The following is a 27,941-nucleotide window of genomic DNA, read 5'->3' as shown; positions in this document are numbered from 1 at the left end:
AACCCTCTCTAGATTAGCTCATTGGGGCGAGAAACCTCTTTTCCCTGAAGGAAAGAAAAAAATGGGGTGCGGGGTGGGGACAATCATACAAAACAAATGGAAATCAGAATCTGTCTCCAGCAGTTCTTTGATCCACTTGCGAAGGCACATTTAATAATACTTTAAAAAATCAGCAGGTTCCTAAGGCACCCTCCTGCTGTTGAACGCTCCCCAATTGATTTGCTGCCATTGATCCATCTTCCAAACAGTCTTGCTGGTGCCATTTCTCCTTGACGAGCCTGTCCAGTCACATGTTGTATAAACATTTAAAACCTCCAGGTTAGAAAACATCCTCGTTCTTTCGAGGATGTTTTAATCTTCACTGGACAATGCCTTTCTTTGTTACGGTAGAGGCTATATACGCAGTCCCTTGCAACTGTCTTGGCTTAAGTTCAATTCATTGTAGAAAGCGAGCTGACCAAGACTTCAAAACAACCTCATTCTTTACAAAATGGTAATATGGCACCACTACCTCTCCCTGAGTCTTTAGGGGGAGAAAAATCTGCCTTACTCAAAGAAAACAAGACCTCCATGGACAGCGTGAAAGGGCCTTTTCCTTTTCTATCGTTGACCCAGTAGCAGAGGGGAGGGCTCTTGTGGAGAGGGATTTTCTCATACTTGCTGCATGTGGAGTGATCTGCACTGACGAATGTTTCTTTTGGAAGGTTTTCTGGTGGCCGATTTGCTGCTTAGATCGTGAAGCTGGTAATTTTAATTTCTTTTTTGCGGGCTGTGGTTTCTAATCGCGTTAATTTCTGAAGGACACAAAACCTTTACTTTCCGCAGGACAACTTCATCAACCTCAGCTTCCTGCGGCTCTTCAGGGCAGCGAGACTTATCAAGCTCCTTCGCCAGGGTTACACTATCCGCATCTTGCTCTGGACGTTTGTGCAGTCTTTTAAGGTGAGTGTTAGGCAGGTGGGAGGCAGGGAAGAGACGCGGGGAGATGGTAACGCTTGGCACGTCTGTAGCTGCCCCTGAAGCAGGGCCGGGAGGGTTCCCGGGCTGTGTGGGGAGCTGCTTGGCCACCTTTCCCCCATCCCTGAGCTCTCGGTCCTTGTCCCTTGTGCAAAAGTGTCCAGCAGAAACCACATCAGATCTTTGCCCCGTGTTTCCTACTGGGTTCCCCGTGGGCTGCCCCAAGCATCACACGGTTTAGCCCTAGGGCAAGAATTCTCATTTTTTCAGCTATTGCTAATTAAGAAGTATTAATTACTCATTCATTTAGCCCGAGTGGAAAGTAGCTATTACTCTCAGCTTGGTTGACATAATTACATTGTAGCCTTCACTGATTTCTTGCTAAAACTCGGAATCTTTTTGTCCTCCTGGGATTGCAGTCTGTGCCTGTTTCAAAGCAGGAGCTTGTTTCTTGGATGTATATTTTTTTCTCGTACTAAATTTACACAAAGGTCATTAAAAATTAATGTTTGTACACTAATGCGTAGAAAGTACCAGTGCCTGCCGGTACATCCAGCGTTTGCTGCGGAGCTTCTTACTGTGTTTTCCCTGCTTACTGCTTATCTGCTTGCAAGGATGTATAGAGAGCCCTTGGAAAGCCCAGACTGTTTTGTGATCGATGAATACCTGGCTCCAGGGTAGTCTTCTGAAGGCTGCCAGAATTGCTCATGTTCTCTTCCCAGTTCCTTCATCTGAAGGACAAATGCCACAAAACACAGGAATTAAATGCTGCCGGCTGATGTATGCATTTGCTGTCATTAATACCACCTTCTCCTTTCCCACAGGCCTTGCCTTATGTGTGTCTCCTCATTGCAATGCTCTTCTTCATCTATGCCATTATTGGCATGCAGGTAAAATTCTAGCTTTAATACTGACCTTAAGTAGCCTGGTTTTGTCCCGCTGGTTCAGGGTGCAAATGGGTCATTGCCTGCGCAGCAGGATCAACACCTGACTTAAGATGAGGCGAAAGTCCGGTGCCAGGTAAACTAGAAGTGCAAAAAAGGCCACTTTTTCTACCCTTATTGCCAGGTCTTGTGTTGAACGTGGCCCTGGGTGTACAGATATTTCTGGGCGTACAAAGGGAGAGGGTGGGCAGGCAAAGTGGCTGCGGGTGAGGAGCCTGCAGCACAGCATCTCCGGAGGTGGTGGTGGGCAGCCGTGTCTCCCGTGGGCAGGGCACGTCCCTTCCTCGGGGTACGGGCACGTCAAGAGGCTGAGAGCAGGGAGCAGCTCAGGCGTTGCCCCTTTCTGAAAAGAAATGAGACGCTTTTCTTGGCCTGGGATGGAGCTGAACTGTGGTGTTGGAAAGGGTTTCTGTGACGACGAAGCACATTAAACTGATTTTTTTTCCCCATTTAATCTCCACAACACATTTTTATCTCCCTTTTCAGCACAGAAATTATCCTAGCTTTTGAGATCCCTTGAACCAGGACAAATTCTTACCTTGTCTTTTCTCCCAACTCCACTTGATCTACCTTTACTGACAACATCCACGCGAGGATGCGTTTGGCCTGAATCGCTTCTGTTTTCTGTGGCAGGTATTTGGAAACATTGCACTAGATGATGAAACCTCCATTAATCGGCACAATAACTTCCGCACCTTCCTCCAAGCCCTGATGCTTCTGTTCAGGTAAGTAAAGTATAAAATACCATAAGACTTGCGTGCGAGCAATAAATAAGTCTTTGTTTTCCCGTATGCCAGTTTGGCTGCTGAGGCTTAGGCATCCTCTACGGAAGGTAGTAAAGCATCCATTCCTGCTTCTTCCTCCTCGGCGTTAAGGGTTGGCCTGGCACATCTCCGAATATGATAGATCTGATTCAACACACCAGCATCTCCACAAAGTGACACCCAATGCTGTGACATCCCATGTCAACTCGGGCAGAAGCTTTATATAAGACAGAAACCGCCTGGTTTAACTGATGGATGTGGTTCCTGTCATGAAGCTTACTATCATTTTTTTTTCTGAAGTGAGAATTCGTTTAATTGGTCATTTTTGCATTACCAACAAGTTAACACTTCATATATCAATGCCACCTCTGCTTCAGAGTGAAAGTGTTTGCATCTGGGGTCATTCTGCCTAGAAATGAAACATTTTCAAATGAAAAAAAAAGAATGAAATGACAGATTTTCATTTTCAGACCTGGCAGCAATGACGTGCAGGCCGTGCTCCAAATTAGGGCAGCTTGGGGAAGATCTCACTTATCTGGATGTGTGCCGTGTGGCGTGGAGACACCGCAGTTAATAACTGCTCTGGCCCCGCAAGCGCCTGCCAGCCGCGCCGAGGCTCGGTTCTGTGGATTATGCGGCGCTTGTAACTGGATATCTTGCCTGGGATTTGGTTTGCATAGTTTCTGTGAAGCCAGACGGAAATGAAATTAGCCCTCTCTAGCTCAGAATAATCACTCGGCTCAAAACTCTGAATTTTAATAAAACCGGATGATTATTCAGTCTCGTATCCAGACCTCTTGGTCCCTTTCCAGACCCACGCGGCAGCCGCAATGGGACAGAAGGGGCAGAGGCAGCAGGACTGCGGTGGGGGAGCGGGGTTCTGCACAAGGGAATGGGGCTTCAGGACTCAGTGCCACCAGTGGGGGAATCTGCTCTATAATTCTGCTGCTAAATATAGGAACCTGGAAGCTATTTCTGTTTACATTGAGCGTCAAGTTTTCTCAAAGACCAGGAGGAAGGCTTGTGAGCTGGCTCTGTGTGCAAATCAGCGTGGCTGTGAACAACATTGCAACAGGATGGGCTGTTTGTGGCACGGTGGAGGGCCGTCCCTAAAGGCACCTCTGAGCGTGGTGCAGAAATGACAGAGGGAAAACCTGAGGTTATGTAGGGAGTCAGGGTAAGCGAACGTGGGGATCCCCCGGCTTCTGATCCATGCATGCACATTGCAGGGGATGGTTTATTTTGAGGACAGACCCTCTGGGACTCCAAAGTTTTTTCCTTTTGGCTGTTTTTCTCCCTATAGTAGAAGTAGAAGTTAGAGGGAGAGGAGGGAAATGATAAAGAAAGCCCAGGAGACTGTTATGAGAAAGGAACCCGAGTCACTGTGACCAGCCAGACCATCCTGGTATTTCTGTACCTGCCTGATAAAGGAAATAAGAGATTGAAGTGGAGAAGCCTGGTTTCATTTCCCAACATCTCCGTTGGGTTTACAGCCAGCACCAGGACAGAAACGTTAGCTGCTTCAAAAGGGAACAATCTAAATTCTGTTCACTCACATTTGCACTTTGCACTGGACATGTTTAAATCAATTTGGTTTTGTTCTCGGTAAAACCAATAAAGCTCAGCCTACCTGAGCCTGTTTGGTTTCTTTTACCCCTCTGTAATAGAGGGAAATGTTCTTTCTCCTTTCTTTTTTATGTCAGCAGGCTGCTAGTTCAAATTCCTAATGTAAATATAGGCTCTCCACCTGGACACAACCTTCCACCCAATTCATTTAGTTAATCGGGCACAATAATACCGCAAGGGGGGTGCCCCTTGTGAGAGGGAGGGGGTCGGCTAAGCTCACCTTCTGCCCTCCCCGCCTGCAGGAGCGCCACGGGGGAAGCCTGGCACGAGATCATGCTGTCGTGCCTGAGTAACAGAGCCTGCGACCCGCTCTCCGGCCTCACCAAAAATGAATGTGGCAGCGATTTTGCCTATTTCTACTTCGTGTCATTCATCTTCCTGTGCTCTTTCCTGGTAAGTCGGTCCCGATCTCTCCCAAACCAGAGGTGCCGGTGTGGTTCCCCCCGCCAGCCCTTCCCTCCCCGCTCCTTTGCTTCCTCCTTTTCCCTAATTATGATTTATACAATATTACAAAACAGCTTTGCTAAAAACCATTTATCATCCTGGTGATAAAATCCCTTTAACCCCCAAAGAGATCATTTAGTCATTAGTTTAAAGGGAAGCTTTTTATCTTTCTTCTCACAGAGGGGGGTCTAATATTTGGAATTAAGCATTAATCTCTTTTGTCTTGATTTGTAACATGGTCCTTTGAAGAAGGCGATTGGGGAGGGCAGGGTAAGAATGGCCAAGATCACATTGGTCCAGAAGTGCTTGCAGCAGGCAGCTGGGAGCATCACACTTATTCGATGCCTTGTGTTTTGTTTTGTTTGTCAAATAAATGCAATGATCATTTTCTTCTGCAGTGGTGCCAGGAAAGCTTTCGATATGAAAGTACACAGAGCCGTTGTACTCGATTCGTGTCTGTGGCCTTTATACGGGGCTGGGTCTAAGCTTTAAGAGGTGCCAGTGTCTTTCTGATCACTTGCATGCATAAAAAGCTCTCTGCTTTTGGGGCTTGTTCACTTTCCTGCACCAATGGGACAGAGGAATGGAAAACCAGGGACAGGGACCCAATTAAGCTTCAAGCGTGAAGAGATGAAAGTCACAGCTCTGAAATGTACCAAAAAGCAACGTATCAAGCCTACATTCAGTTCCGTGGGTTTGCTTTAAAATATAAGATTTGATGCTTTGTGCAGCTAATCCCTGCTATCACCAGAAACCTTTAACCAGGAAAAAGAGGTACACGTGGCAGTTTGATGCTGGGTATGGATAGACCAACTTCAGTGGCCCCTACGGAGATCCTTTGTCCGACTGCTGTTGCCCCTTTGACATCCCGTGGTTTATTTCTTCTGCATGTATTAAAAACGTGGAGCCCTGAAAGCTTATACAAAGTTAATGCTCCATTTACTGATTCCTTCAGCATTCTGTATTTTAAAGCCAAATTTTTTTCCTTGTACAAATCCCTAACCCAACATCAGACGTTCTCATTGTTATTTTCAAGTGCATTATTGTTTCTAAAGCGTTTTCTTTAAAAAAAAACCAAACACCACCCCCCAGACTCACCCTCCCTGGCTCACAGCAGCTGTCCCACTCGAAATGTAGTAGCAGAATTGGAGGCTGGAACACATCTGTGCAAAATACAGCTTTGTGTGAGCTTTGTCCCTGAGTCAGCGCTCCCGGAAAACCCCGGGAAAACACACCCTGGGCTTGCTGGCAGAGAGAGGGGAGAGCCCTCGGGAAGAGCAAAGGCAGGGAGGGCAGGCTCCAAAAATAGGCAGCGGAAAGGCAAGCAGCTGGACTGCTACGGGACAGGGCTGTAACTCATTTCTTAAAATGCATTCAGCACTTCATTGCAATGAAACCTGTGGTTCCCCACAAGCGATTAAAGCATTACAGAGCCACAGCCTTGCCAGGAGGGCACATTTTTATGGTTTGTTCCATGTTGTTACACCATAGATTGGTGGGAAATGGGATAAAACGTATTTGTTTTTAAATGTTGTTTCTGGCTCTTTGTGGATGTCCAGCCTGACATAATTTTCCTCCTGTAATTCACACTGTTGAAAAATATAAATTGAAATTTAAAACTATACAGGAACTTTAGAAACAGCTGTACGCAAACAAGAGAAAACTATACTGAGCCATGGCTGGAGCTGGGAGTAATGGAAAGGGCTTTGGGATCAAGGGGCAAACTCTCAAAACTTTTGCTGTCTCGTGATGCTCTGGGGGTTCTGCGTTACATGTGGGGTACCTGCAGCACACGAGCGAGCCCTGCTGATGTGGTTATAGTGCTGCCAGTCTTGGAGTAGCTTACTGAGAGCTGGGTGGACATCCCTGTCCAGCACTGCATTGTGCATGGCACCGAGATCCCAGGGCTTGTCTAGGCTGTGTGGCACGGGAACCAGGGTGGCACGACGTACTGGCTTGGTTCCCCAAAGCCAGCAGAGCTGTTCGGCGTAGGGCTGCGTTCGAGCTGACAAGCCTTAACGCTCAGCTGCAGGGGTGAACTCACGCCGGTTGCTGCGGGGGCAGAAGCCTTGTTTGCAGGTGGGGTGCGCCCAGCTGTGTGCTGTGCAGCATGGCCTGGAGAAGACCCTCGGGTGGTGTAAGAAACCCCAGTGCCCTGGTGTAGGACATTGATATGTTGGGGGCTGCTCCCCGCTTTCTGTTGGGGTGGGTTCTGAAAAATAAATGGACTACAGGTCTGGGAAGTTCCTGGTTAGCATTTGGTGGTGACGTGGTGGTGCGTTATGGACTCTCATCTGTACTGGTGGATCGTGTGTCCCAGCAAGAGCCAAGACCCCTTCCTCCCTCCAGATCACACAGGAATGTGAATTCTTTCAAACTGCCCAAACCCCAAACTCCACTGCCTGATTTTCTTTTAACGACCAGCAGGCCAGCCGGGGACATCCATATTCAGTTTAACGCCGCTCATCCCCGCGCAAGAGCTCCCGGGCTGCTCCACCGCAGTCCTCCTTGCTCGGCGTGGTGCGGGGCAGCGGCGCTCCCGGCAGCAGCTCAGCCTGCCTGCAAGAGACACAGTGAAGGTAGAAAGGGGCCTTCTGCCAGTCAGGTCTTTATCTGGCACAGGAGCATCCGTTCCCTCCTGCTCTTCCATTCTGCTGGCTGCAGCTTGATCTTTTCCCGTTGAAATCCTCGTGACTCTTCCGTTGGCTTTAATAAGAGGAGAATCTTTATATGCCGGAAGCGTTTGCCGGGCTCTGTGTTAGACAGCGGCCATTAGGGACTGGAGCCTTTTGTGAGTCCTGCCCCTCGTCTTTCTGGGGATCTTTGAAGGTTTGAATTGTTACGAGTCTAAAATAGGACATTCAGGCTGAAGAATGGCTTTTCTTCTAGCTGTTCTTGTCTGGATGTGCCTTGATGTGAAAGTACTGGAAGAGTTCCAACCTTAATGATTCTATGATTCTATGATTCTGTGATTCACATCACCCAGTTGGTGAAGCAGCCCGTGTGCTGGTCTGTGCTGGCGTAGGATGAAGAAGGGGCAAGGGAGAGGTGCTGAGCCGGGCTCTGGGATGGGTCATGCTGTGGGGCATCACCAGTGACGGGGACGTGGCCAACCTGTCCGTGGTCAAAAGCCGTGGCAAACCTGCCGCGTTCTGCAGAGCTGGAAGTGGCTTGCAGCGTGCAGGGGAGGAGGAGGTGGCAGCAGGGTCCCCGGGGAGCCAGGGCTACATTTCTGGGGTTTAATTCTCCGGGGTGCGGCTGCTTCTTGTAGAAACCACACACCCTGCTAAGGGAATCAGACCTGCTCCCCTCCCAGCTTTTTTTCTTTTTCTTTTCTTTTCTCTCTAACTGCGTTGTTGCTTCCTCTCTGCAGATGTTGAACCTGTTTGTGGCTGTGATTATGGACAATTTTGAGTATCTGACAAGAGACTCCTCCATCCTTGGGCCCCATCACTTGGATGAGTTTGTTCGTGTCTGGGCTGAGTATGACCCAGCTGCCTGGTATGTACACTGTTATATGTGGAGAAAAGGATATACGTTGTGTATAAATAGCATACCTATACACACAAACAGCCTGTTTTAATGTGAGTACAGCTCCAGAAGGAAAACAGCTCCAAAGCTTGAGGTAACGGTGGTGGTAAATGCTCCAACTTCAATTCACTGCGCACTGGAGATGAACAAACCTGATGTCATTACAAGGGCATTTCCTTCAAATAGACACGAGGTAGACGTAAACAACAAATCAAGAAGGCAAAACGCACACGGCCAAAAATTAATAGGGTAAAGTCAAATGATCTTGGCTAAACGGCCATGTAGAAAAGCTGTTTAACATTTCCAAAAGGAGCTTTGATTGCCTTTGGTTTCTGCATCCCGGTTTGAAGATAAAAATACGCTGAATCTCTTGCCACTGGCAGCACTTTAGGTAACTTGAGAGGCTCGGCCTTGTTACACCTCATTTGTGCAGCATTTCTCTCCTAGCTGAGAACCACCTGAATGGTTTCACAAATCCTGCGCAGAGACCTGAGGCCACACAAAAAAAAAAAAAAAGAAAAAAAAAGAAATTTTCAAGGTGCTATCTCTCCCTTAAAAGGAGATGATGTACCCCTCCGCTTGGCAGCTGAGTCAAGTGCTACAGGCTCAGTCTTCACCCCTTGCTTTCACCCCCCTGTGAGGCAGCGGGGAGTGACATGGTGTTTCTCAAGGTAAGGGTGGTTTGCTGAAAACCTGTGATTTTTAAATAGACATTTCTCATCGAACCCGATGTTTTGATCTTGGAAGCCTCCTTCTAATGACATCAAATTGTAGAAGGGCATTTTGTTCTGAATAATATTTTAGCTTTTGGACTTGCAGTTGAAACAGAAGAGGTGCAAAATAATAAGAAGAAAATGCAATAAGCCTAACTTGGGAAGCATTTCAGTTCTCAGTGAGCCTCTGAAAAAATGTTCCTAATATATGAGTGTGTTAAAGGAGGAAATGGTTTTCTCGCAGCCAGGTGGTGAGGTGTTTGGGTTTATGATTTTATCTCTTTGTTTTTCTGACTCAAAGACACTCGCAGGGAAAGCTGCACAGCTGGGCTTAAGTACCACGGCAGCGGAGGAGTGGCACTGTGCTGTGGCAGACCCAAGAGCCACTGCTGAAGCATTTTAAGGAATTTTTTAAAAATGAGGGAACGGCTCTGACCAGTGATCACTTCTAGAGCAAGACTGACTTTAATATATTGCTTTTCTCCATTGCCCAGAGAAAGCTACTGCACAACAGTCCCGGTGACTGTGTTATTTTCATTTCTAGATGCTGTGAGATACAGGTCACAGTAATTGCCTTGATATTCTGCAGCTTGGGAATTTGCCTGTTGGGGGACTTTTTTTAATTTAAAGCCCTACTAATTTTGTATCCATTTTCCTCCCCACGAGTTACTCTGCAATGAATCTCTTCTGTATTTGTAATGAAGCTGCCTCCAGCTCCTCCAATCTTTCCACTCTTTTTTGTTTCCCTTCAGTAGAGACAGATGCAGAAATTGTTTGTATAATCAGCATCTCAAACTCCCTGCTAGGATGCAATTAAACTGCTTTAAAATCTCAGTTAAATTGATTTAGGCTAACTTTAAATGTAAACCTCTTCCAAAATGACTGCATTTCTCTGAACTGTGTGTGATTTTTAACTAGCTCAAAGCCACCCACTACAAGCCTGCATATATACTGCACACATACTAGCAGCTCGTAATCTCCAAGCAGATTTTCATTACCATGTGCTCTGTAAGACAGACAAGTCCTTTGTGGGTATTTGGCAGGCAGTAAATAGCTTTTTTCGCTTTTACAAATCCAGTCCTATCTCTTACCACTAGAAAATCTCAATGAGACTGAAAACTTGGGAGTGCCCGCGCTCTCCTGAAAAAATAGTCTTGGCTCTGATTAGCATCTGTGGGAGGAGTAACACACCTGCAAGGGAAAAAATTAGTATCAATGTGCTTTTTTAATGTTTATGTGTTCAGGAACTTTCCACCCATAAGAGGCAGAAGCATTAAGTTTACAGAAAGATTTGCTCGCTCTGTTAACTCTGAGTGCAGAAGTTACGTTTTGTGAGGCACTCAGGGGCCAAACCTTTTCAATTCTAGAGCTGTTAATACAGAATATGTCATATATTAAGATCCTAATTCTGTTTTTCTCTAACCTTCTTCCCGTTTTGCTCTGGTGTGAAGCTATTGGTGTTGGCAGAGTGACCGGGGGCAGAAGTGCGAATCAAAGGACAGCCAAGACATGATGCTCGAGGCTTGATCCTAAAACATGTACATGTTCTGGATTTTCCATGTGTGAATAGTTCCACTGAAATCACTTATGTTTTCATAAGTGGGACTAACATTTCCACAATTTAAGAGTAATCTGAAATCCATTCACAGTCTAAGACCAGAACAGATCTGTTGATCATTTGGGCTGAACGTCTGTGAAGCTCTGGACAGGGTATTTCACAGTGGCTGTCCATGGGCCGAGCTTAATAACTTGTCTTCTGAGGTACGGCTCCCAGCAGTTGTTCCTCTCGTTGGTCAAACTCGTTAAAAGAAAATGTTGATCCAGTTTTTGTTGTCAGCCATTTCAGCTCCCAGTATAGACAGGGGAATGGTAAATAATCACCACAGTATAATTTGCAAGAAAGATGACTCGCAGGCAATGTTATCTTATGCTCAGATGCAGGCGAGCTGGTTACTTCCATCTGATTGCCTCTCTCAAGGTCTATTCTTTGATTGTCCCAAGGAAAAGGCAATGACAGTGTTTCTTCCCGTAGCTTGAGACCCTCGATGAAAGATGCTGCATAGGTAAAAAGTACAAGTGTCGTTATACTTTTGTTATATAGATAGTACTTTAAACATAGGCTTAATGTGTATATATTTACATACCTATTTCCAATATCACCTTTGTTTTTGTTACAAAATCCACCTTTCTATAAACTTCTCTGGGGAAAAACATTCAAAAGGAAGTAAAAAAAGCAGCTAGCAGCTGCTGTTCTAGATGTGTGTCACACTCAGTAGGGGTAAGTATGGGGAAACTGTTGGATTTAGGGGTGGCAGAAGCCTCGGGCTCACAGAAAAAGAGAGAGCGAGAGAAATGGGGCACACACAGCGGTTTGGTCCGGGGCTGGGAGTTGATCAGGAAAGGAGTGAAAACACTGACTTTGAGGATGAACTGGGAAAGAAAAGAAAATTGGATTTCTATAAGCTTTTATTTGTTCAAGATATATAAAGTGAGCGCTTTATCTCTCTTATACTCCCCTTCCCGGTGCAGACCCCTTAGAGATACTGCAAATGTTGGTCTTGCCATCCCATTCCCATCAGTTGCTCCCAAGAGCCAAGGGAGGTGCTACTGGCAGCACCTTCTGCGGTCGGGAGGAGGTGCAAGTGCTCCCAAGGGAGAGCTTTTTCTTAGCTATCCGAGATAAAGGGATGCTGATGAAAATAAACAAAACTCAAATAGCTTTAAACAACCTGGGAAAGGATCCCTGTGTGTCATAGTTTGCTGCCATGACTTTCCGATGCAATACATCTGCTGGTTTTCAAGCCTTCCACAGCCTCTTAGAGAGCTCAGGGAACTGCTCATATTTATTTTCTACACGCTGATTTTACAAAACCGTTCTAAAATTTCGGCAAATTTCTTGACTCAGTTAAGCCAATATACTTTTTATAACCACCATTAGGCCTGCAGCCAAGACTTGCACAGTTCCATTTGATCTGTTTCCGAATTAATAGTTTTGAGTTGATTGTGAAGGTTTTGAAGAGACCTTAATTTTTCACATCCAAAAAAGCAGTAATATTGAAAGAGATATTCCAAAATATTCCAGCCTTCTTTATATAACATACCAAAATAAACATAGTGAAGCCAAATCATCTCGTTTTTCTTTAGAGGTCATTTTGAAGTTCAGTACAGCTCTTTTTGTACGTGATTTGGTTACTTACAAAAAATGAAGAAATCTAATCCTGCTGTTAAATTAGCTGAAAATATTGCTGGGAGTTAATGAGACTGACCATAAAGCTACCTCGAGGCGCCTGATTTCACCTACTGGTAATGAAGGCTGGATTTTCCCAGTGCGAATGGCCAAGACGGCTCTCGAGATGGCAGTTTCTGGACTTCCAGCAAATTGCTTATTGCCCATGAAGCAGAGTACGGCCCTGCTGTGGTTACATAGGTGGTAACAGTGGAAGGTAAAGGTGCCCAAGCTCTTTGGAACCAGCTAATTTGAATCCCAGTAATAATCCATTAAATAGGCTATTTGCGTGCTGCAGGCTCTGGTGTTGCTGGGCTGCTGCAGGACCTGGGCGGTGGGTAGGGGCCGTCTGGAGGCAGATGCTCAGGCACAGGGAAGTAAAACATTAGTGATAAAGGTAACCAAATGCAATGGTTGGAAAGCCTTGCAAGTGGCACTGAAGGCTTCACAGAAGAAAATCCAAGGATATAGATTTTGTTGAGCGGTTGGAAGTTCTCTCTCTCTCTCTCTCTGTTAAATTGCCTCCTTCATTGCAAGCCCAGTTGCTGTCAGACTAACCTTGCTTTTCAGCGTGATTTGCCCTTCCAACTTCTCCTGTTTGCCTGCGGAAAAACTGATTCCCCTTGTTTTTTTGCTGTCGTAACATCTGATGTTTTCTTTCCAGTTGCCGGATTCATTATAAGGATATGTACAATTTGTTACGTGTAATTGCTCCACCCCTGGGCTTAGGAAAGAAGTGCCCTCATAGGGTGGCATACAAGGTTTGGAACTTCAGAGACTCCCTCCAGCATTTTCAGTTCGGGTTTTGTTTCTTTTTACCCCCCACCAAGTGCAAATGCAAACAATACAGAAAAGAAACTGTAACGTAACTAACCCCTTGCCTGAAAAAAGGAATGATTGACTGACTGCCTCCTTTTTCCTCGATGCATCTCTTCCCCATCTACTCCCACACCCCAGCTGGCTGGAGACAGGCAGCTTTATGAGACAGTGAACCCTCCAGCTTCCATCCTGCCAGGTCTAGGTGGGAAGTGTTGGGGAAAAGCAGCAGAGCATCTGAGCACTTTCTCTCTATATATACACACCAGAGAGAAATGTCATCCCAAGATTTCTAGGGAGTAGCAAGTCTATTTTCTTTGGGCTTCATAGCATTGTTGCTCCAGTTGAATGTTTGAACCTTTCCCTTTCCTGAGCTGGGCACTGGTTAACTGGGCAGCAGAGTGGGATGGTTACCTAGGCTGGGGAGAGATGAAGGGATGAGCTTTTCACAGTGCAACGGCAACAGCCAGAGATTGCCGTGGGAGCAAAATTACGTCTCTGAGATCGTAAGCTATGATGGACATCAGTCAGACCTCCTGCCTCATGTATACTGTGGAAAAGTATACTGTGCTTAGGAGCTGAGGTGGGGAATTAAGGACAGATCTTGCCAAGAAATCAGCACGGGATGACACTGGACTTCAGTGGGGTCCCAGTCACAGACAGGGATTTTCTTGCAGTCGGTATATGGAGAGCAGAAGGTGAAGGAGAGAGAAGTGGAAGCAGCCAGCATGGAGCTTGCTTTTCTCTTTCACTCCAGCCCAGGTGTTTTCCACACCTGATTGGGGATTAAGAGCTAACAAGTACTGCAGAGAAGGCAGGACCCCCTGTATCTCCAGCCAGGGAGCAGGGGCAGAAGAGAGAAGCCAGGGGGAAGCCATTGGCTGTAATTACAATTTATGTCTCTCAGCAGCCTTTAAATTAGCTCTGGGCTATAAAACCTGGGTGGTATTTTAACTGCATTAGTTACCAAGGACAGGAATAGATGTTTTTGGCTTGGTAAGTTCTCTCTTTGCCCCCTCCTGCATCAATGCTTTACATAGGAATTGAGACCCATGTCAGGGCAGCGGGCTGGTGTGCGGGCGCCTGCTTCTGTAGCTGTCCTGCTTGAGAAAGGGGTTTCATAGGGGTGCTTAGGTCTTGGTTTCCCTCCTAGTATAGTGGAGATGATCATACTGTCCTGCTTTTCCAGGGGTTAAACATTAATTAATAACATGCTGCAATATACTTAGGTCTCCTCAGATGACAGGCAGCACAGATTTGCACAATATAATAAGCAGGTAGCTCGCTGGGAAAACAAAATGAGATTGTCATAGTCATGCTCCCAGTTTCAGTAGTCAGAAAAAGGCAAAGCAGGAGAATTCCTTGCTGTTTCTGCATCCCTTGCTTTTCAGGGCAGGATTTTATTTACCACCAACATGCCCTGAAGGTAGATGCCATCAGTAATGGGCTGGTCTGAGGGCCGCTTCCCAAATCTCTGCAACTCCCAGTTCCCTCTAACATGCAGAACAGCCGGCTGCCCTCTGTGGTGGAGACAACCAGTTCACCTCGGCTTGATGAAGGAGGGGCCCCATCAAATGTAAGGGAGAAACAGGTCCCCCTTCCCCTGCAAATGGAGTGCTGGGCTCTCGTTTTGTCAAACCTGAATTCAGGCTGGAGGAGAAATTCAGGCTGGCCGAGGTTTTGCAGAGTTGCACCCTTGGCTTGGAGTCAGAGCAGTCCCAGTCTGTCCCCTGAGCGAACACACCAGGACTGGCTTTTTGCACCTCCCGTAGCCCACAGGCTAACCTGAAAACCAAACTCTCTGGTCGCTGAAGGAAAGCTGAATATTTTCTCTAAACCCTATCTCTCCCTGTCCCATAACTCTGCCTACCAGCTCTCCCTGGCATGGAGAATACAGCCTCTTGATGACTGGTTTGGGGGGGCGAGAGGGGGAAGCATCCCTCCACCCCCGCAAAGAGCCAGCCAAACCCGAGCCCTCCCCACACCCTCTCCCCCCCGAGCGGAGACATCAATCATTCCCCGCAGGGACCCACGTGCCGAGGCGCAGCTCCGGCCACGGGACCTCCCTGCCGTGAGGAGACGTTGGGCGTTGAAACACAGCAACGGAAGCGGAGAAACCTTTCTATTTACCCACCTCTTTATTTTGATTTTGTTTTCCTGAGAAACCTGATTAACCGGATCTCTGTTTTCTTGTCTGCTTTCCCTTCTCTCTCCTCCTTTTCATTTGCTCCGATGTGTTGCCTTTTTCCCCATCCCCTTCCTTTTTTCCCTCCCCCCTCCACCCGGTCTGGTTTGGTTTCTGTGTCCTCTTGCTTTTGCCTCCCTGCCTTTGACTCCAAGCGGGCGCATCAGTTACACAGACATGTATGAGATGCTGAGACACATGTCCCCACCTCTAGGCCTTGGAAAGAAATGTCCTGCTCGCGTTGCCTATAAGGTAGATCAACCCCCCGAGAAACTCCTGCCAAACCACCAGCTTTTTGTGCCGTGGCTGAAGTGGGTGCCGGTTTTCTGTGGCATTAGTGTTGTTCTCCTGGACTCTTCTGGTGCTTTCTCTGCTTTCTAAGCAGACTGGATTTTGGATCTTCTGCTTTTTTTTTTTTTTTTGTAACATTTTTTTGGTCTTTGAAACTATGGCACATCAGTTTGTCTTCCTAAGTATGTCTCTGCTATCTCTATCAGTGTTTCTATCTCTCCTCTCTCATTCTGCTTCCATTTAGGTTAATTTGGGGAGGGAGGGTGCTAATGAGCAAATTACTCCACCAATATGATCCCCATTTATCTTGCTACAGCTCTTTGACTATCTGTTCTCACTAGCCCTTCAGTAGTATGTTGTTTTTTCCCCCTCTTAATTAGATTGGAGTAATTAGAGTAGGCAGTACTGTAGGAGTTAGCAAGCTATTAAACAGAGGCAACACCAGAAGGGCTTCTTAAATACCCTCGTGAAAGAAATTATCTTAACAGAAAACATTTAAGACAGTAAGATGAAGAAATCACTCAAACTTATTGTTTATTCTGAAAAACTTTTTAATTGAACCACATAAATGCTTTATATCCAAAAGGCTGCTTACTGCTGCCTTTCAGACACTGCCTGGATGAACGCAGTGGAAACTCAGATAGAGACAGAGCCGAAATTAGGGAGCAGAGCCAGACCCCGCCAGTTAAAGCCCCGCTGCTCTCCCAGCAGCTCGCACGGCGCTTGGAAATTTGCATTTGCAGGGGCAATTCCTTGGAAGCTTTTAACATCGCAGTTTTGGAGGGAGAGGTTTGTCATAAGCATTTAGCATTGGTGCGATTGAGCGTCCGTCAAACTCAACAGGGGTTTTTTGCTGTTGATGTCATTTCAGCCACCACCAAGCCTAATTACCCCACCGTAATTAGGGGGTAATTAGCTCGATGCAATGGATCCAGATCACAACAGCCCCTCCAATAGTGCTTGTTTTTTAAACTGAGGCCATATGAAAGCAAGATTTTGCAAAGAGACTTAAGCTAAACCCAGACCTGGGCCTGCCTTTATGTAGGGCACTTAGCAGCAAGAAGAGGTTCAGATATGGCTTCCTACAAGATCCTTCCTCAGCATGTTAGGATTTAAAATAAAAAGAAAATTAAACATAACCTTAAAGCTAGTCAGTTAGATATCTCTTCTGTATTCCTTTTGATTTGTTTCTGGCCACTTTCATAGCTGCTTTAAAAGAGCATCTTTATTACGAGCAATTCATACCCACCATACCGTAACTAAGCTTGAGAAACCCAGCTACATCAAAATGCCAGCTCCCAGGTCTCAGCCATTTCAGATGGATGAGTAGATAGATAAACATCTGTATAGAGGTAATTATACACAGAAACCAAATGATTTTAAAGTAATCACTGTCTCCTTTTAGCACCTGTGAGTTTTCATTGACTTAAAACGGAGCTGTGTCCTGCTGAAAGCCCAGCAGTAGGTGTTTGCAGCTGGGCAACCAGATCTGCTCTGTGGTCACACATGCGTACTAGAAGCATAAAGCTTTCCTTTTTTTTTTTTTTCCAAATCTTGTACGGTTAAAAAAGGAAGAAAATAAAAGGGGATAAAAAGATCATGTGTTAACATAGGCGTTTTAAACAAGCCTTTTGGCTGATTTGCATAGTGTGGTGTCTCTGTGCCTCTATGTGATTGTTCTCAACCGTTGCAGCAGACTTGCCCTGGGCAGAGGCACTGCAGATGGGCCTTCCCTAGTCTGTCTTTTCCCTGGGAGTTAGCTGGTATCTCGTTTAATTTGTCTGTCCCTACAAAACAAATCCACAGAACGTAGGTACACGTGAATGGTTTCTTTTTAAAATACAGACTCCTGATTTTTTTAAAGATGTCTTTAATTTTTACCCATCCACTAAGAAACGTCTAAAATGTGTCTGTGTATGACTGAACCATAAGTAGAGATGGGTTCAAGTCAAACAGCTCAAATCTAGACTGAACATCAGATTTCTCTGAGCTTGGAGGTGATCAGATTCATTTTGCACGTTACCAAAGAGCCCCGAACGACAGAAATACGGATTTAAGACCAGATCTGAATTTTTCCCATGGTATAAGGCTGCAGCTTGGGCTGACCCCCCCTCCCAGCTATGGCTGCCGATAAAACTAAACCCTCGTGGGGAGGCAGTACCGGTTTTTGCTCCCTCCCTCCTCCACTTCTACGTGCAGCACTAGGAACAGCATGTCCACGGAGAAGATTGGGGCTGAGCATCTTCCCCCAGATGATGGCTGCGTGTAGGTCATGGCATCCCCCTGCCCCACACCTGCCGGGTGCCCCCCCCCCCCCGCCCGGTGTCACTCTTACTGTCCCCTCACAGTCGATGGGAGACTTGGGGGGGACAGCGCAGCCCACCCCGCCACGCACACCTGCACGCAGAGCCAGCGTGCAGAGGGACAACGACCCCCTCGTCCTGCAGCCGTAGCTCAGCCAGCGCCGAGAGCAGCCAGGGCTTTGTCTCTGCGCTATTTTTGCTCTCTCCCTCTGAACCAAATGATTTTTTAAAAACCTTACTGTTCCGTCCGGCAAAAGCTCTTTTGCCCCACATGTCCACCCTTTTTCTTTCCATATATATTTTTCCCAGTCCTCTCTGCAAAGTTTTTGTGTGTTTTCCCCCGTCTTTGTCTGTGTTGCCTTCTCAGTATGTGCACATTTTCTTTTCGTTTGGATTTTTCCCTCTTTGCAGCCTCCTCGGCTGCTGTCCTTCCTTTCTGCTGCTTTCTGCTTCCCCTTTCTCAACGGTTCTCCTTGGTCGGCGTGGCCAGCCTCTGCAGTTCTGTGCGCGTGGCTTGCTGCTTGCCCGGAGGTGCATGCCTGGGGTCCTCCGGCCGCGCTGCTCGGGCACCAGGAGAGCTCTATCCCACACTGGGGGGGGGTGAGAAAAGGGTGAAGGAACTGAATTTTAAAATCTCTTCTACCCAGTCAGATGAAAAGAGGGAAGAAAATCGCTTTGACTTCACTTTGGTGTCGCTTGTCCTTTTTCAGATGGGGGGGGTGTGGTTTTTTCACTCCGTTTACAGTCATATATTGAGACTTTGAGGCCTTTTAGACAGACTCAGCTTGTCTATAGCGAAGGGTCCTGGGGTTTTATATGCTATAGCATAGCAGCAGTAAGGGCAGAGCGGCAGCCAGCTTTGCCTGGAGTCAGGCTGTCCTTTGCACCACAGAGCTTTGCGTGCATCTTCAGAGACAATGGGAGAAGGAAATGTCCATGACGCCGCCAAATCTCTCTGGCACTCCAATGCCGTCAAGATATCTTGAAGAGATCTGCAAGAGCAGGCTTGGAGAAGGGTTTTTTCGAGATCCTGAGGGCGTGATTCTTAGGAACGGTGTTGCCCCTCTTGCTAGGAGAGGCAATAACCCAAGCCTTTCCCCGCTGCTGTTCAGAGTCATCTTTTTACCTTCCTCTCTGGGGACAGGAGAAGACAGCACTGCCAGCAGGCACGTCTCCACCTCTGTCCGAGTCTAGCTCTAGGCAAAGCCCTGCATGGAGTCTGCAGGGCGATGCTGGCAGCCGGAGGGGGCTCTTGACTTTGTTTTGTGCTTTTGTTGCTGCTGTCAAGCACAGCTTTGCACACCCTATTTCAGAGGTGATTTATTGCAGGGATTAGGAGGGTTCTGGCTCTCCCTTTAGCACCTCCTGACATGGCCAAGGCTCCTGGATATGTGATGACCTGCTGACCTTGGAGCTGGGCTGGCTCCCCATCTGCACCAGGGCTGCACCTCACCTTGCCTGTCACTGCCATGTGGATTTTAAAATCTGAATTAGGTCCCTGAAGGCTAAACAAGAGTTTGAACGGTCTGTTTGCTAGCTGCCGAGCCTTGCGACCTCTTCTGCACGGTTAGCATCACGCATCGCTTTTGCTGGACAAGGAGCAAGATTGCAAGCTTGCACTTACTGAAGGTAGGATGACCACTCCGTGCAGCAGGTCCAGTTGTGTGCCAGAGACAGAACCCACATTTCGGGGCACAGATCTGGCTCCTCTGTTGGCCGTGGGAGGGAGGAAGGCCATGGCCAGCCTCTCTGAAGCCAACAGAAGAGTTAAATGAGAGTAGAATAATTAGAACTAGGTCGGGGTGAATTATTCATAGCAAATAATTTATTCACCAAACTCAGCCTCGTTTCCCAAAAGCAGCGTTCCATTGTCCTGAATTTATTCACATTTGGGGATTATTCCCAGAGCAGTTCTTGTCCCGGAGGCTGTGCGGGAGCTGCTGATGGGGTGCTCTTAATAATTCAAATCCATCGGGGTGCCAGCTAGTTTTCCTGGCATTCAGTATGCTCCTCTTCCTGCTAATGTTTGGACAAATGTGTCAGTGAATAAGATTTACGGTCAGATATTTCTGTTCAGTGCTTACTTTCTGGGTCAGGCTGGGAGCAAGCAGGAGACCTTTTATCCCAGGTTTTGACACCGGGATGAATTTTCCCCCATTTCTCTAACACGTTCCCTGCCTACTCAGACATCGTCCAAGAAGTTTCTAAGAGATCTGCAGAAACCAAGTGCTGAAAGGGCATAAATTCTGTCAATTCTGCTTGACACAGAGGTTTGGTTTCTCATTAGCGATGTCTTTGTTTAATTGCAATTAAATCACTACTAGAAGCTAAGGGGTGTCTGCACCCCTCCTGACCACACAAGTAACTGGAGCAAAAAGTGTTGCTTCCCTAACCCGGCTGTAATCGGTTACTACCTCGTTATCTGCACAGAGTTAATTAGGGGACTCCAGAGACAATATCGCAGCTCCTGCCTCTGGGGCCTTTTCCTGCAGAAGCATTAACGAGCTCCCCTTGCCCTCGCTGGGGAGATGCCTCCAAAACCGCCTAATTAAAATCAAGGGCTGGAGGAAGGTTCCCCAAGCGCGGCTGGGAAATAGGAGCGGGGACTCCATCTGCTGCCGGCTGCTTTTCCTCAAACGCTCTTGGAGGAAATTGGAGACGAGGAGAGGAAGAGGAGCAGCGTGGAGAGCAGGGAAGCCCTTTCCTGCCAGGGCTGGGCACCTGGGAGGGATTTTGACCTTTTTTTCCTGCTCCCAAGTTATTAATTCACCTGAACACCCCTCGTTTGTGGCTGGCGATTCCCAGGTGATGTAAGCTTTTTACTAGTGCGAGGAAGCAGCGGGTCCCCTGCCATCTGCATCAGCAGGCTCCTATGTTTTCCTTCTGGGGTCTAGAAAGACGGAAAATTATCCAAATCAAATTTTTTTTTTTTAAATCAAATTTTTGCATTGTATTCCAAAGCGTGAGGAACTGGTAAGACGTGGCCTTGAAGTGCAACTTCAGCCAGAAGAAACAGCAAAAATGTGGGGAGATGTTAATTTTACTCTAAACTGCATACAGGCTAAACAACTGGTTCTGGTTTTTTTAACAATGTTGTTGCCCATGCTGTGTGAAAAACATTGCGATTTTCTCTTCTATCCTGATTAGGGATGAAAATCAAAAGTTCTTGATTAATCTTTCAAAGAGCGATTTTGGGTCAACCAGAATATTTGACTTTGAGAAATTTTACCAATTTCGGTTGGATTCCAGTTCCTTTTAAATGGGTCCTATAGAAATGTAAATGAATTAAAATATAAGTAAAATTAGAAAGTAGATTTGAAAGGATTGAAATCTCTTGCTCTGCCCGTGTTGGAAGGAAACATTTTTACGTTAAGGTTGTTTTATAATATTGGGGGGGAAAATGAAGATTTCTTTTTCTTTGCAGTTTCAGTCTTTCAGTTGCGTTTCTGGCGCTAGGAAAATGCACCAGACGATGTGCAGGGAAGTTCGGGTGCCAAGTCCCTCCTCGGGGGCGGCTGTGCCAATATCTGGTTGACTCCTTGGCTCCTCTGGTGTCGGTGGCGGTGCGGGGACATGGTGTGAGCGTGTCTCACCAAACTGCCTTCTCCCTTGCCTCCCCCACATGGTGTGGGGGCAAAGCTATTTTGATTCAAAGATGAATCAATTCCTTTCTCCCGACTGCTTCATCTTCAGCAGGAGCTCTCCCAGAAATGTGGTATATCCATTTGAGCAACGTATTTTCTCAATTCGCGCTTCCAAGAAAGCAGTTTTCACTGATGTCGGGAGGGATCTGGGGTGGCTTGTAGCCAAAACGTGTTCGGCTTAGCTGCAGCAGGTTCTAAGGCACTTTTGTGCCATTTAATGGCTTTTTTGGCTAAGAAATGGGCAGCTGCTCTGCCCTGGTAGGTGCAACTTGCAAACCCACCTTGCAATGTAAATGCTCCTCAACTGGCTGCCAACAACCTGCCCCAGGAGAGGACGGGGAGGTGCATCCCGGTTTGCCACCCCACTAAAGAGGAGAAAGGGAGACATCCCACCCAAGCCAGAGCAAGCCTCCCCTCTCCTGCCGTGACCGCGAGAGCCAGCGGTCCCCAGCTGGGGCGGTGAGATGCGCGAGGGCTTGCACGACGACCAGGCTCTCCGTTGGCTGATGGTTTATCAGATCGGAAATTGCGGTGACCTAAAGGTGTCGGGACTGGCCTGTTTGACCAGTGTGCGTGTTGGGATGGAAAAAATGCTGTAGACCAGGCAGTGCTGAGGGTAGCGTGGGGAGGAGGGAAGGGATGTGGTCTGGGGAGAGACTCCAGGTGGCTGTTTGCCGCACTCCTCAGCACTCGCACGTGAGTTTTGCTCAGCCAACCTTCCTGCAAGTGTGCAATTGCAAGTGTGCATTCCCTTGGAAAATTCCCTCCCTCTAAATCCTCTGTCCCTGATTAAAATTCAGGAGGAAAGACCTTCCTACAGCATTGCTAGGTATAGCTGTGATGTGGCCTGTGTTCTGCATCCATTCGCTTTGGGAATTTGTTCTAGAAGGTCAGTTGGGGGACCTGGGACGTCTCAGTCCCAAAATGTTTTTTGGCTCTAGTTTTTGTGAGGATAGAGCTCTCCTGGGAGGAATTATTTCTCACCTGCTTGTTCTTCACTTCCATGCATCTTCTTTCTCTCTCCATCCCCTAACCCTCTCTCCCACTGAACTGGGATTCAGTGGGACTCTGTAACTGTGGGCTCACGTGGATATAATAATTTTGTTGTAACTTTTTGTGTGCTGAGGGCAGAAGTTTGAATTAAAACCCTGTTTCATTTGACACAAGTGAACAGAAAAAATTGTTGTGGCGTTGCCAGCATTTGATACTGTCATTGAATTATGAAGGGAGGAGAGTCTTGGCTTTGATTTCCCTATCTCTGAGGCTTGTCAGACATGGGAGATAACCTCTGGGCATGCTTTAAGAAAGCTCTTTGAGATTACAATGGTTTGTCTCAGACTTCAGGAGACAGGGTAGGTTGTTACATGAGTCTCTTGTCCTTGCAGCCTGCAATGAGATCCGAAGACGTGTAATAAGATAAGTAGGGAGGTCTCGGCTCCTCTGAATGTCAGCTCACTTCAGAAGCAGATGTTTTGCACTGGACCAGTGCCCTGTGCCCTCCGTCAGCACCAGCACCCGTCCGCCCTGGGGGGATGTTTTCTCCCTGGCTGGCAGAAGGTCCCAGGGCTGGAGTCCGTCCTCTCTCAGGGCACCAAAATGCCTAAGGCAGCTCAGTTCATACCTCTGGGAAACTGTGCGTCGGAGATTTCTCTGAGCAGGGAGGCTAACCCAGTGGTGGAAAGGGGGTCCAAGTCTTCATTCACCAGTCTTGGCTTGGTTTTGGGTAGAGCGTAGGAACAGGAGTCAGGGCTCACACAGAGCTCTCTGCCCCGCTCTGCCTCTCGCCTCGCCTGAGACTCCAGGCAGGTCCCTTCTCTCGGCTCCACCACGTTTCCCTTCACCAGCAAAAACTGCCCATCAGCAGCGGTGCTTCTACTGCACAGCTTCCCCAGGCCAGCAAGGAGGGTGAGCGGGGTCGCACGAGGCACCCCTGAGCCACTGCAGTCGCATCTGAAGGGAGGATTGCACCAGCAAAGCTGCATCTCTGAAAAATATTCCCAGCCCTTGACATTGCGTGGTAGCGTAGTGAACAGAGCCAAGGTGGGATCTGGCCTCGTCTGTGCACTCGCTGCCTCGGTGAGTCTGCAGCCCGCAGCTGACTGCGCTTACATTTCTTTAGCAGCATGTTGGGCTGTTGTTAAACAAAGAGAAGGTTTCTGTACAGCGATAGGGATCAAAATAACAGGCTAAGCAGCTTTCAGATGTGGATGAAATTCCCTCCCGAGCAAGGGGCCCAGGCCAAGCTAACGCTTGGTTTTACCGGCTGCTGCGAGGCTCTGCTCAGACTAATTAACGCCCAGTGACTTCCTCGGGTTGCATGTACCCTCGGAGAACGGAAACACAGAGGCTTGTCTGATATGGCTCCAGCCAAGGAAGTTTCTAAACAGCTTGTGAAAGCCGAGGAGCTGAGAAATCATTAGATTGCCAAAGGAGAAGAAATCCATCCTTTAAATGCGTTGCTAAGGCTATGGAGAGTGCTTCTCCCCATCTGCATTTACACGCTCTGCTGCCAGCAGTGTTAAGGGAGCCACAGCTCTCCAAAGCAATCTCAGGTACTTCACTGCCTACAAGAATGATGAATTTGCCATATCAGAGGTGGTCCTGACTGGTGATGGGGAAGGAGTTGCTACCAGGTCTGAAGATCTTGGAAGACAATGATCCTGAGGAACTATTCCATGTTCAGACTGAAAGAACATAATTGGGGGAAATTATAGTCCTGCTCATGTTAATCCAGCCTCTTCCCCTGTGGGTAAGGTCTAGATGGAGCTGTGTAGCTTATTGACTGGAAGGAATGGAGAAGACCTTCAGAGCTCGTGGGATGCCCACGGGGAAAGGAGGTAAGAGACAGAATCCAAACGTCTCCAATAAAAAGGATATTGCACACCTTTAGTTATTAGCAGCCAGTCCCAAACTGCCCCAGAATACTTGAGCCACACAGCAGGGCTCACCAGCCTTATTTTCTAGAGTGCTTCAGGCTGCGTACAAAATGCATCATCACGGGACCGGTCCAGAGGCTACAGAGCGGTCGCACGCCTCCTGTTGTCATCGCCACCAAAAGTGGCCTTCCTCACATCCCGCTCACTGGCAAGAGGGGTGCCACTGCGCAGCTGGAAGAGGCGCAGTCGCTTTCCGGATGGAGCCGCATCCTCGGATGGTGGATGCAAATCTTCCATCATCTTATTTCATTCAAGGGTGCCAGGTCCCATTTGTTGCTATTGCTTCTCTTGTAGAACCGGAATATAGGAAGGTTACTGATGTAGGAAAGGATGGTGGAGGTGGCTTCATGGTTTATATCTCCTGAGGATGCTGCTTTGTCAGGGGTGATGGGTACCAGCCACATGTCTGGAGGCTGCAGACATAGTTGGAGACTGTCAGGAGCAGGGTACCAGGCTCTGAAAGGGGATGAAGGCGTTCAAACTGACTTTTTTGGGAAGAACTCTCTTTGCAGGATTGCAGTACAAATGCTGGCAAATCAACTGTTTAACCACTAAAGCCACCGTTACAGCTCAGACCTGCTCCTGAAAAGGAGTTGGTGTCTATATGGAGAAGATGCATTTTAGCTCAGTGCACAAAAGGTGAACACACGTTTGTAATCTGGCTATTTCTAAGGGCTCGCAGTGGGGGAGGAAAGGGGGGGAGGAATCCTGACCCGCGCTCACAGCCACTGCGTTTCTCTCTCCAGCGCCTGGTGCGGATGAACATGCCGATATCGCCTGAAGATTTAACCGTCCACTTCACGTCCACGCTGATGGCCTTGATCCGCACTGCCCTAGAAATCAAAATCGCCTCAGGTGAGAGGGAGGTGATGTCTGACAGCACGTGTGGGCTCAAACCCTGACTTGTCTGTTGGCTTGGTGTCCTCCCGAAACCACCGAAATCCTGCCCCAGGTGGAAACCCTGTTTTCCTATTGCCTGCCTGCCATCTGCCAGCGCCCGGGGACGAGGGAGCCTCAGGAACAGGCAACAGAGGGGTCCTGAGCATCGTTCTGCCTTTGGGGTGGCTGCGTACTGGCATCCCTGTCGATGGGATGTGGAGAGCTTTGGCCATCCCAGTTGAGAGCTCTCAGACGAGAAGCCCTGTGCGTGTACTCGTTGCTGTACACAGAAATGAGAGTTTCCACACCTCTTTTCTTAACTATTCCAACATGAGCGAAAAACAGCCCTTCCTCCCCTATTGTTGTCTGCTGGCAGCGAAGCAATGACTCCAAGCGCCGTGAACCGCATTCTGCCTTGAGATAAAATTTAATTATTCAAGTATTTCATCAGGCGTTTACTTGACTTCCCAATTAAGCATTGCAATGTAATAAAATACATCGGCCTTTTCTCTGGGTCGTTACACTATTTAATCAGGCTGGCTGGGGTCAGAATCAAGGCATGACTGGCCAAAGCACTTTTATACCTAATTTAAAAGCTAACAGGAGGTAACAATGCTCTTACAAGCAGAGGGCAGGGCAGGGTTAGGATACTGTGCTTTTCCTAAGCGGTTTTAGGCCAGCCGTTCAACCTCTCTGTATTAATTACCTTCCTCATATGTTGCTTAAACTTTGTCTTTGATGCTTTGGGTAGGCACTGCTGGATGAAGACAAAATTTGGAGGTCACTGGGACTCCCCTGGGGAGCGACACCAAGTATCAGACACTCATTTTTAAGGATGCATTTAGGACTGCCTGGGATTTTAGGGGCCAGCGCCTTATTTTAGTAATAACCTCTAGATAAAGATGCTGAGAGTTTGTATTATTTTAGGCTTCAAATTACCTGTCAGCAATGGTAATTCAAACAGCCTTTTCCAACTGGAAAAGGCTCCCCCTACCCTTTTCTTCGGCCGCACACTGGAAGGGAACCAGAGAAGAGAGCTCAGCTGATAGCGCTGGATTCTTTCTAAAGTTTATATCTGCTGTGGGTTGTGAGTTTTTGACCTGTTTTGTTGTTATATGCTTCGTTTGAATAGGTTTCGTGTGCTACATTTAATTGAGTCTTTAGTGGCACTAACAGGCCCTTAATAAACCCTCCCTAATGAGTTTCCGTGTGGGAGTTCAAACCACCATGTAGCAGAGTACCCAGAGCCTCCTCCCATTACTTTTCTCTTAGAAAAATAATTTCTGTCATTCAGATGAACTACTTAATTGCCTACTGTGCAGTGCATTCATTTGGGAGCTGGCCTGTTGGCTCACATATACTTTAATCACTTTCCGCTTGTGTATTAAGACCTCACTTTGGCCATTTGAATAACGGCTCTTTCTGGTTTACCTTGTGATATAGCTGCTGGTTGATGCTGCTGATATGGAGCAGTGTGCTTATGTCTCATTGCCAAAGACTTCGGGAAGGGTTGTTGGTGGAGAGGGTTTATAATCAGTCATGGCATTGCTCATAGTCCAGCACCTTTGCACCACACCTGGGAGGTGCTGCAAACCACCCCAGCACCCCAAATGAGCAGGCACCTGCGCTTAGGTAGAATAAGTCTAAGCTTAAGTTTAAGGCCCAAGTAACAGCAGAGGGTCAGCAGGTGGAAGCGGTGGTGGTCCTGCAGCGTTCACAGGCTTTTGTCACGGAGGAGATCACCAAGTCCCTTTGCAACATCTGCTGCAGCTGGCGCCGGCTCGCTGCTCGCAAGAAATGGGAGCGGGGGGAGATGCCTTCTCCTGTGCTTGCTGTGCGAATAGTGGTACGTGCTGACAGGACAAGGGTTTTCACTCTTCTTCGTGTGCCTCTCTCTCTCCCCTCCCTTTCTGCAGGGGGTGTTAAACAGCACCAGTGTGATGCTGAGTTGAGAAAGGAGATCTCACTGGTTTGGCCCAATCTGTCCCAGAAGACTCTGGATTTGCTGGTGCCTCCTCACAAACGTAAGTGGTTCATCAGCAAGCACCCAACCCATCCCAGCCACCTGAGAAGGCCAGAACAGGTTTCTCCCTCCTTGCCTGCTCTGTCCCTAGCCCCATCTAGGCGCACCGTCACGTAGAGGATGCAGCAAAGAAACCGAGTGCAGTTCAGCTTCTAGGTATCCTCTCCGCAGGGCTCACAGCCCGCACCTCCATGCCATGGAGTAGAGACGCTGAGGTCACATCTAGGCATGTATTTCATTATGCTACGGTGGATTTCCTGTACTTAGGGAAAAAAAAACCAACCTCAAACCGTGCCAAGAAGAGGCAGATGCCCTGTGTGGCCTCTTCCAGAGCTTTTTCATAGCTTTGTCTGCCTCCAGCCTGTGCCTTACAGGACGGGAGAGCAATTTCTACCAACTGGGCTCCAGAAAACCAGGAGAAGAAAATTAAAGTTTGCTGAGAACTTACAGAATCAGAAGTGAGGTATTTTGGGGCTAAAGGCATTTCTGTTACTTGGTGATGTCCTGGGCAAATGTGCTGAGAAAATGGAAAGTTTGCCGTTGTCTTGATTGGCCCAGACAAGGGCTCTGGATTCCTGATTAATGAGAAACAGTGCAGAGCAATAAAGGCGTTGTTAATTAAGAAAAATGAGGGAACTGAGGAGGTGCAAATCGGTGGG

General features: G+C 47.6%; 1 protein-coding gene across 1 annotated transcript in view; it reads left to right on the top strand.

Moving 5' to 3' along the window:
* Positions 1–27,941, top strand: part of CACNA1B (calcium voltage-gated channel subunit alpha1 B) — a 296,895-nt gene that overhangs the window by 254,851 nt on the left and 14,103 nt on the right. Inside the window, exons 34-41 of the mRNA XM_075170459.1 lie at positions 826–942; positions 1,782–1,847; positions 2,535–2,626; positions 4,534–4,684; positions 8,109–8,236; positions 12,870–12,966; positions 25,127–25,235; positions 27,176–27,283. Of these exons, the coding sequence (XP_075026560.1) occupies positions 826–942; positions 1,782–1,847; positions 2,535–2,626; positions 4,534–4,684; positions 8,109–8,236; positions 12,870–12,966; positions 25,127–25,235; positions 27,176–27,283 (868 nt within the window). The remainder of the gene's footprint in view (positions 1–825; positions 943–1,781; positions 1,848–2,534; positions 2,627–4,533; positions 4,685–8,108; positions 8,237–12,869; positions 12,967–25,126; positions 25,236–27,175; positions 27,284–27,941) is intronic.

Source organism: Calonectris borealis, chromosome 21 (genome assembly GCF_964195595.1).
Source record: "Calonectris borealis chromosome 21, bCalBor7.hap1.2, whole genome shotgun sequence".
NCBI lineage: Eukaryota > Metazoa > Chordata > Aves > Procellariiformes > Procellariidae > Calonectris > Calonectris borealis.
Note: the sequence above shows the minus strand (reverse complement) of the source record. Positions and strands in the feature narration are given on the sequence as shown.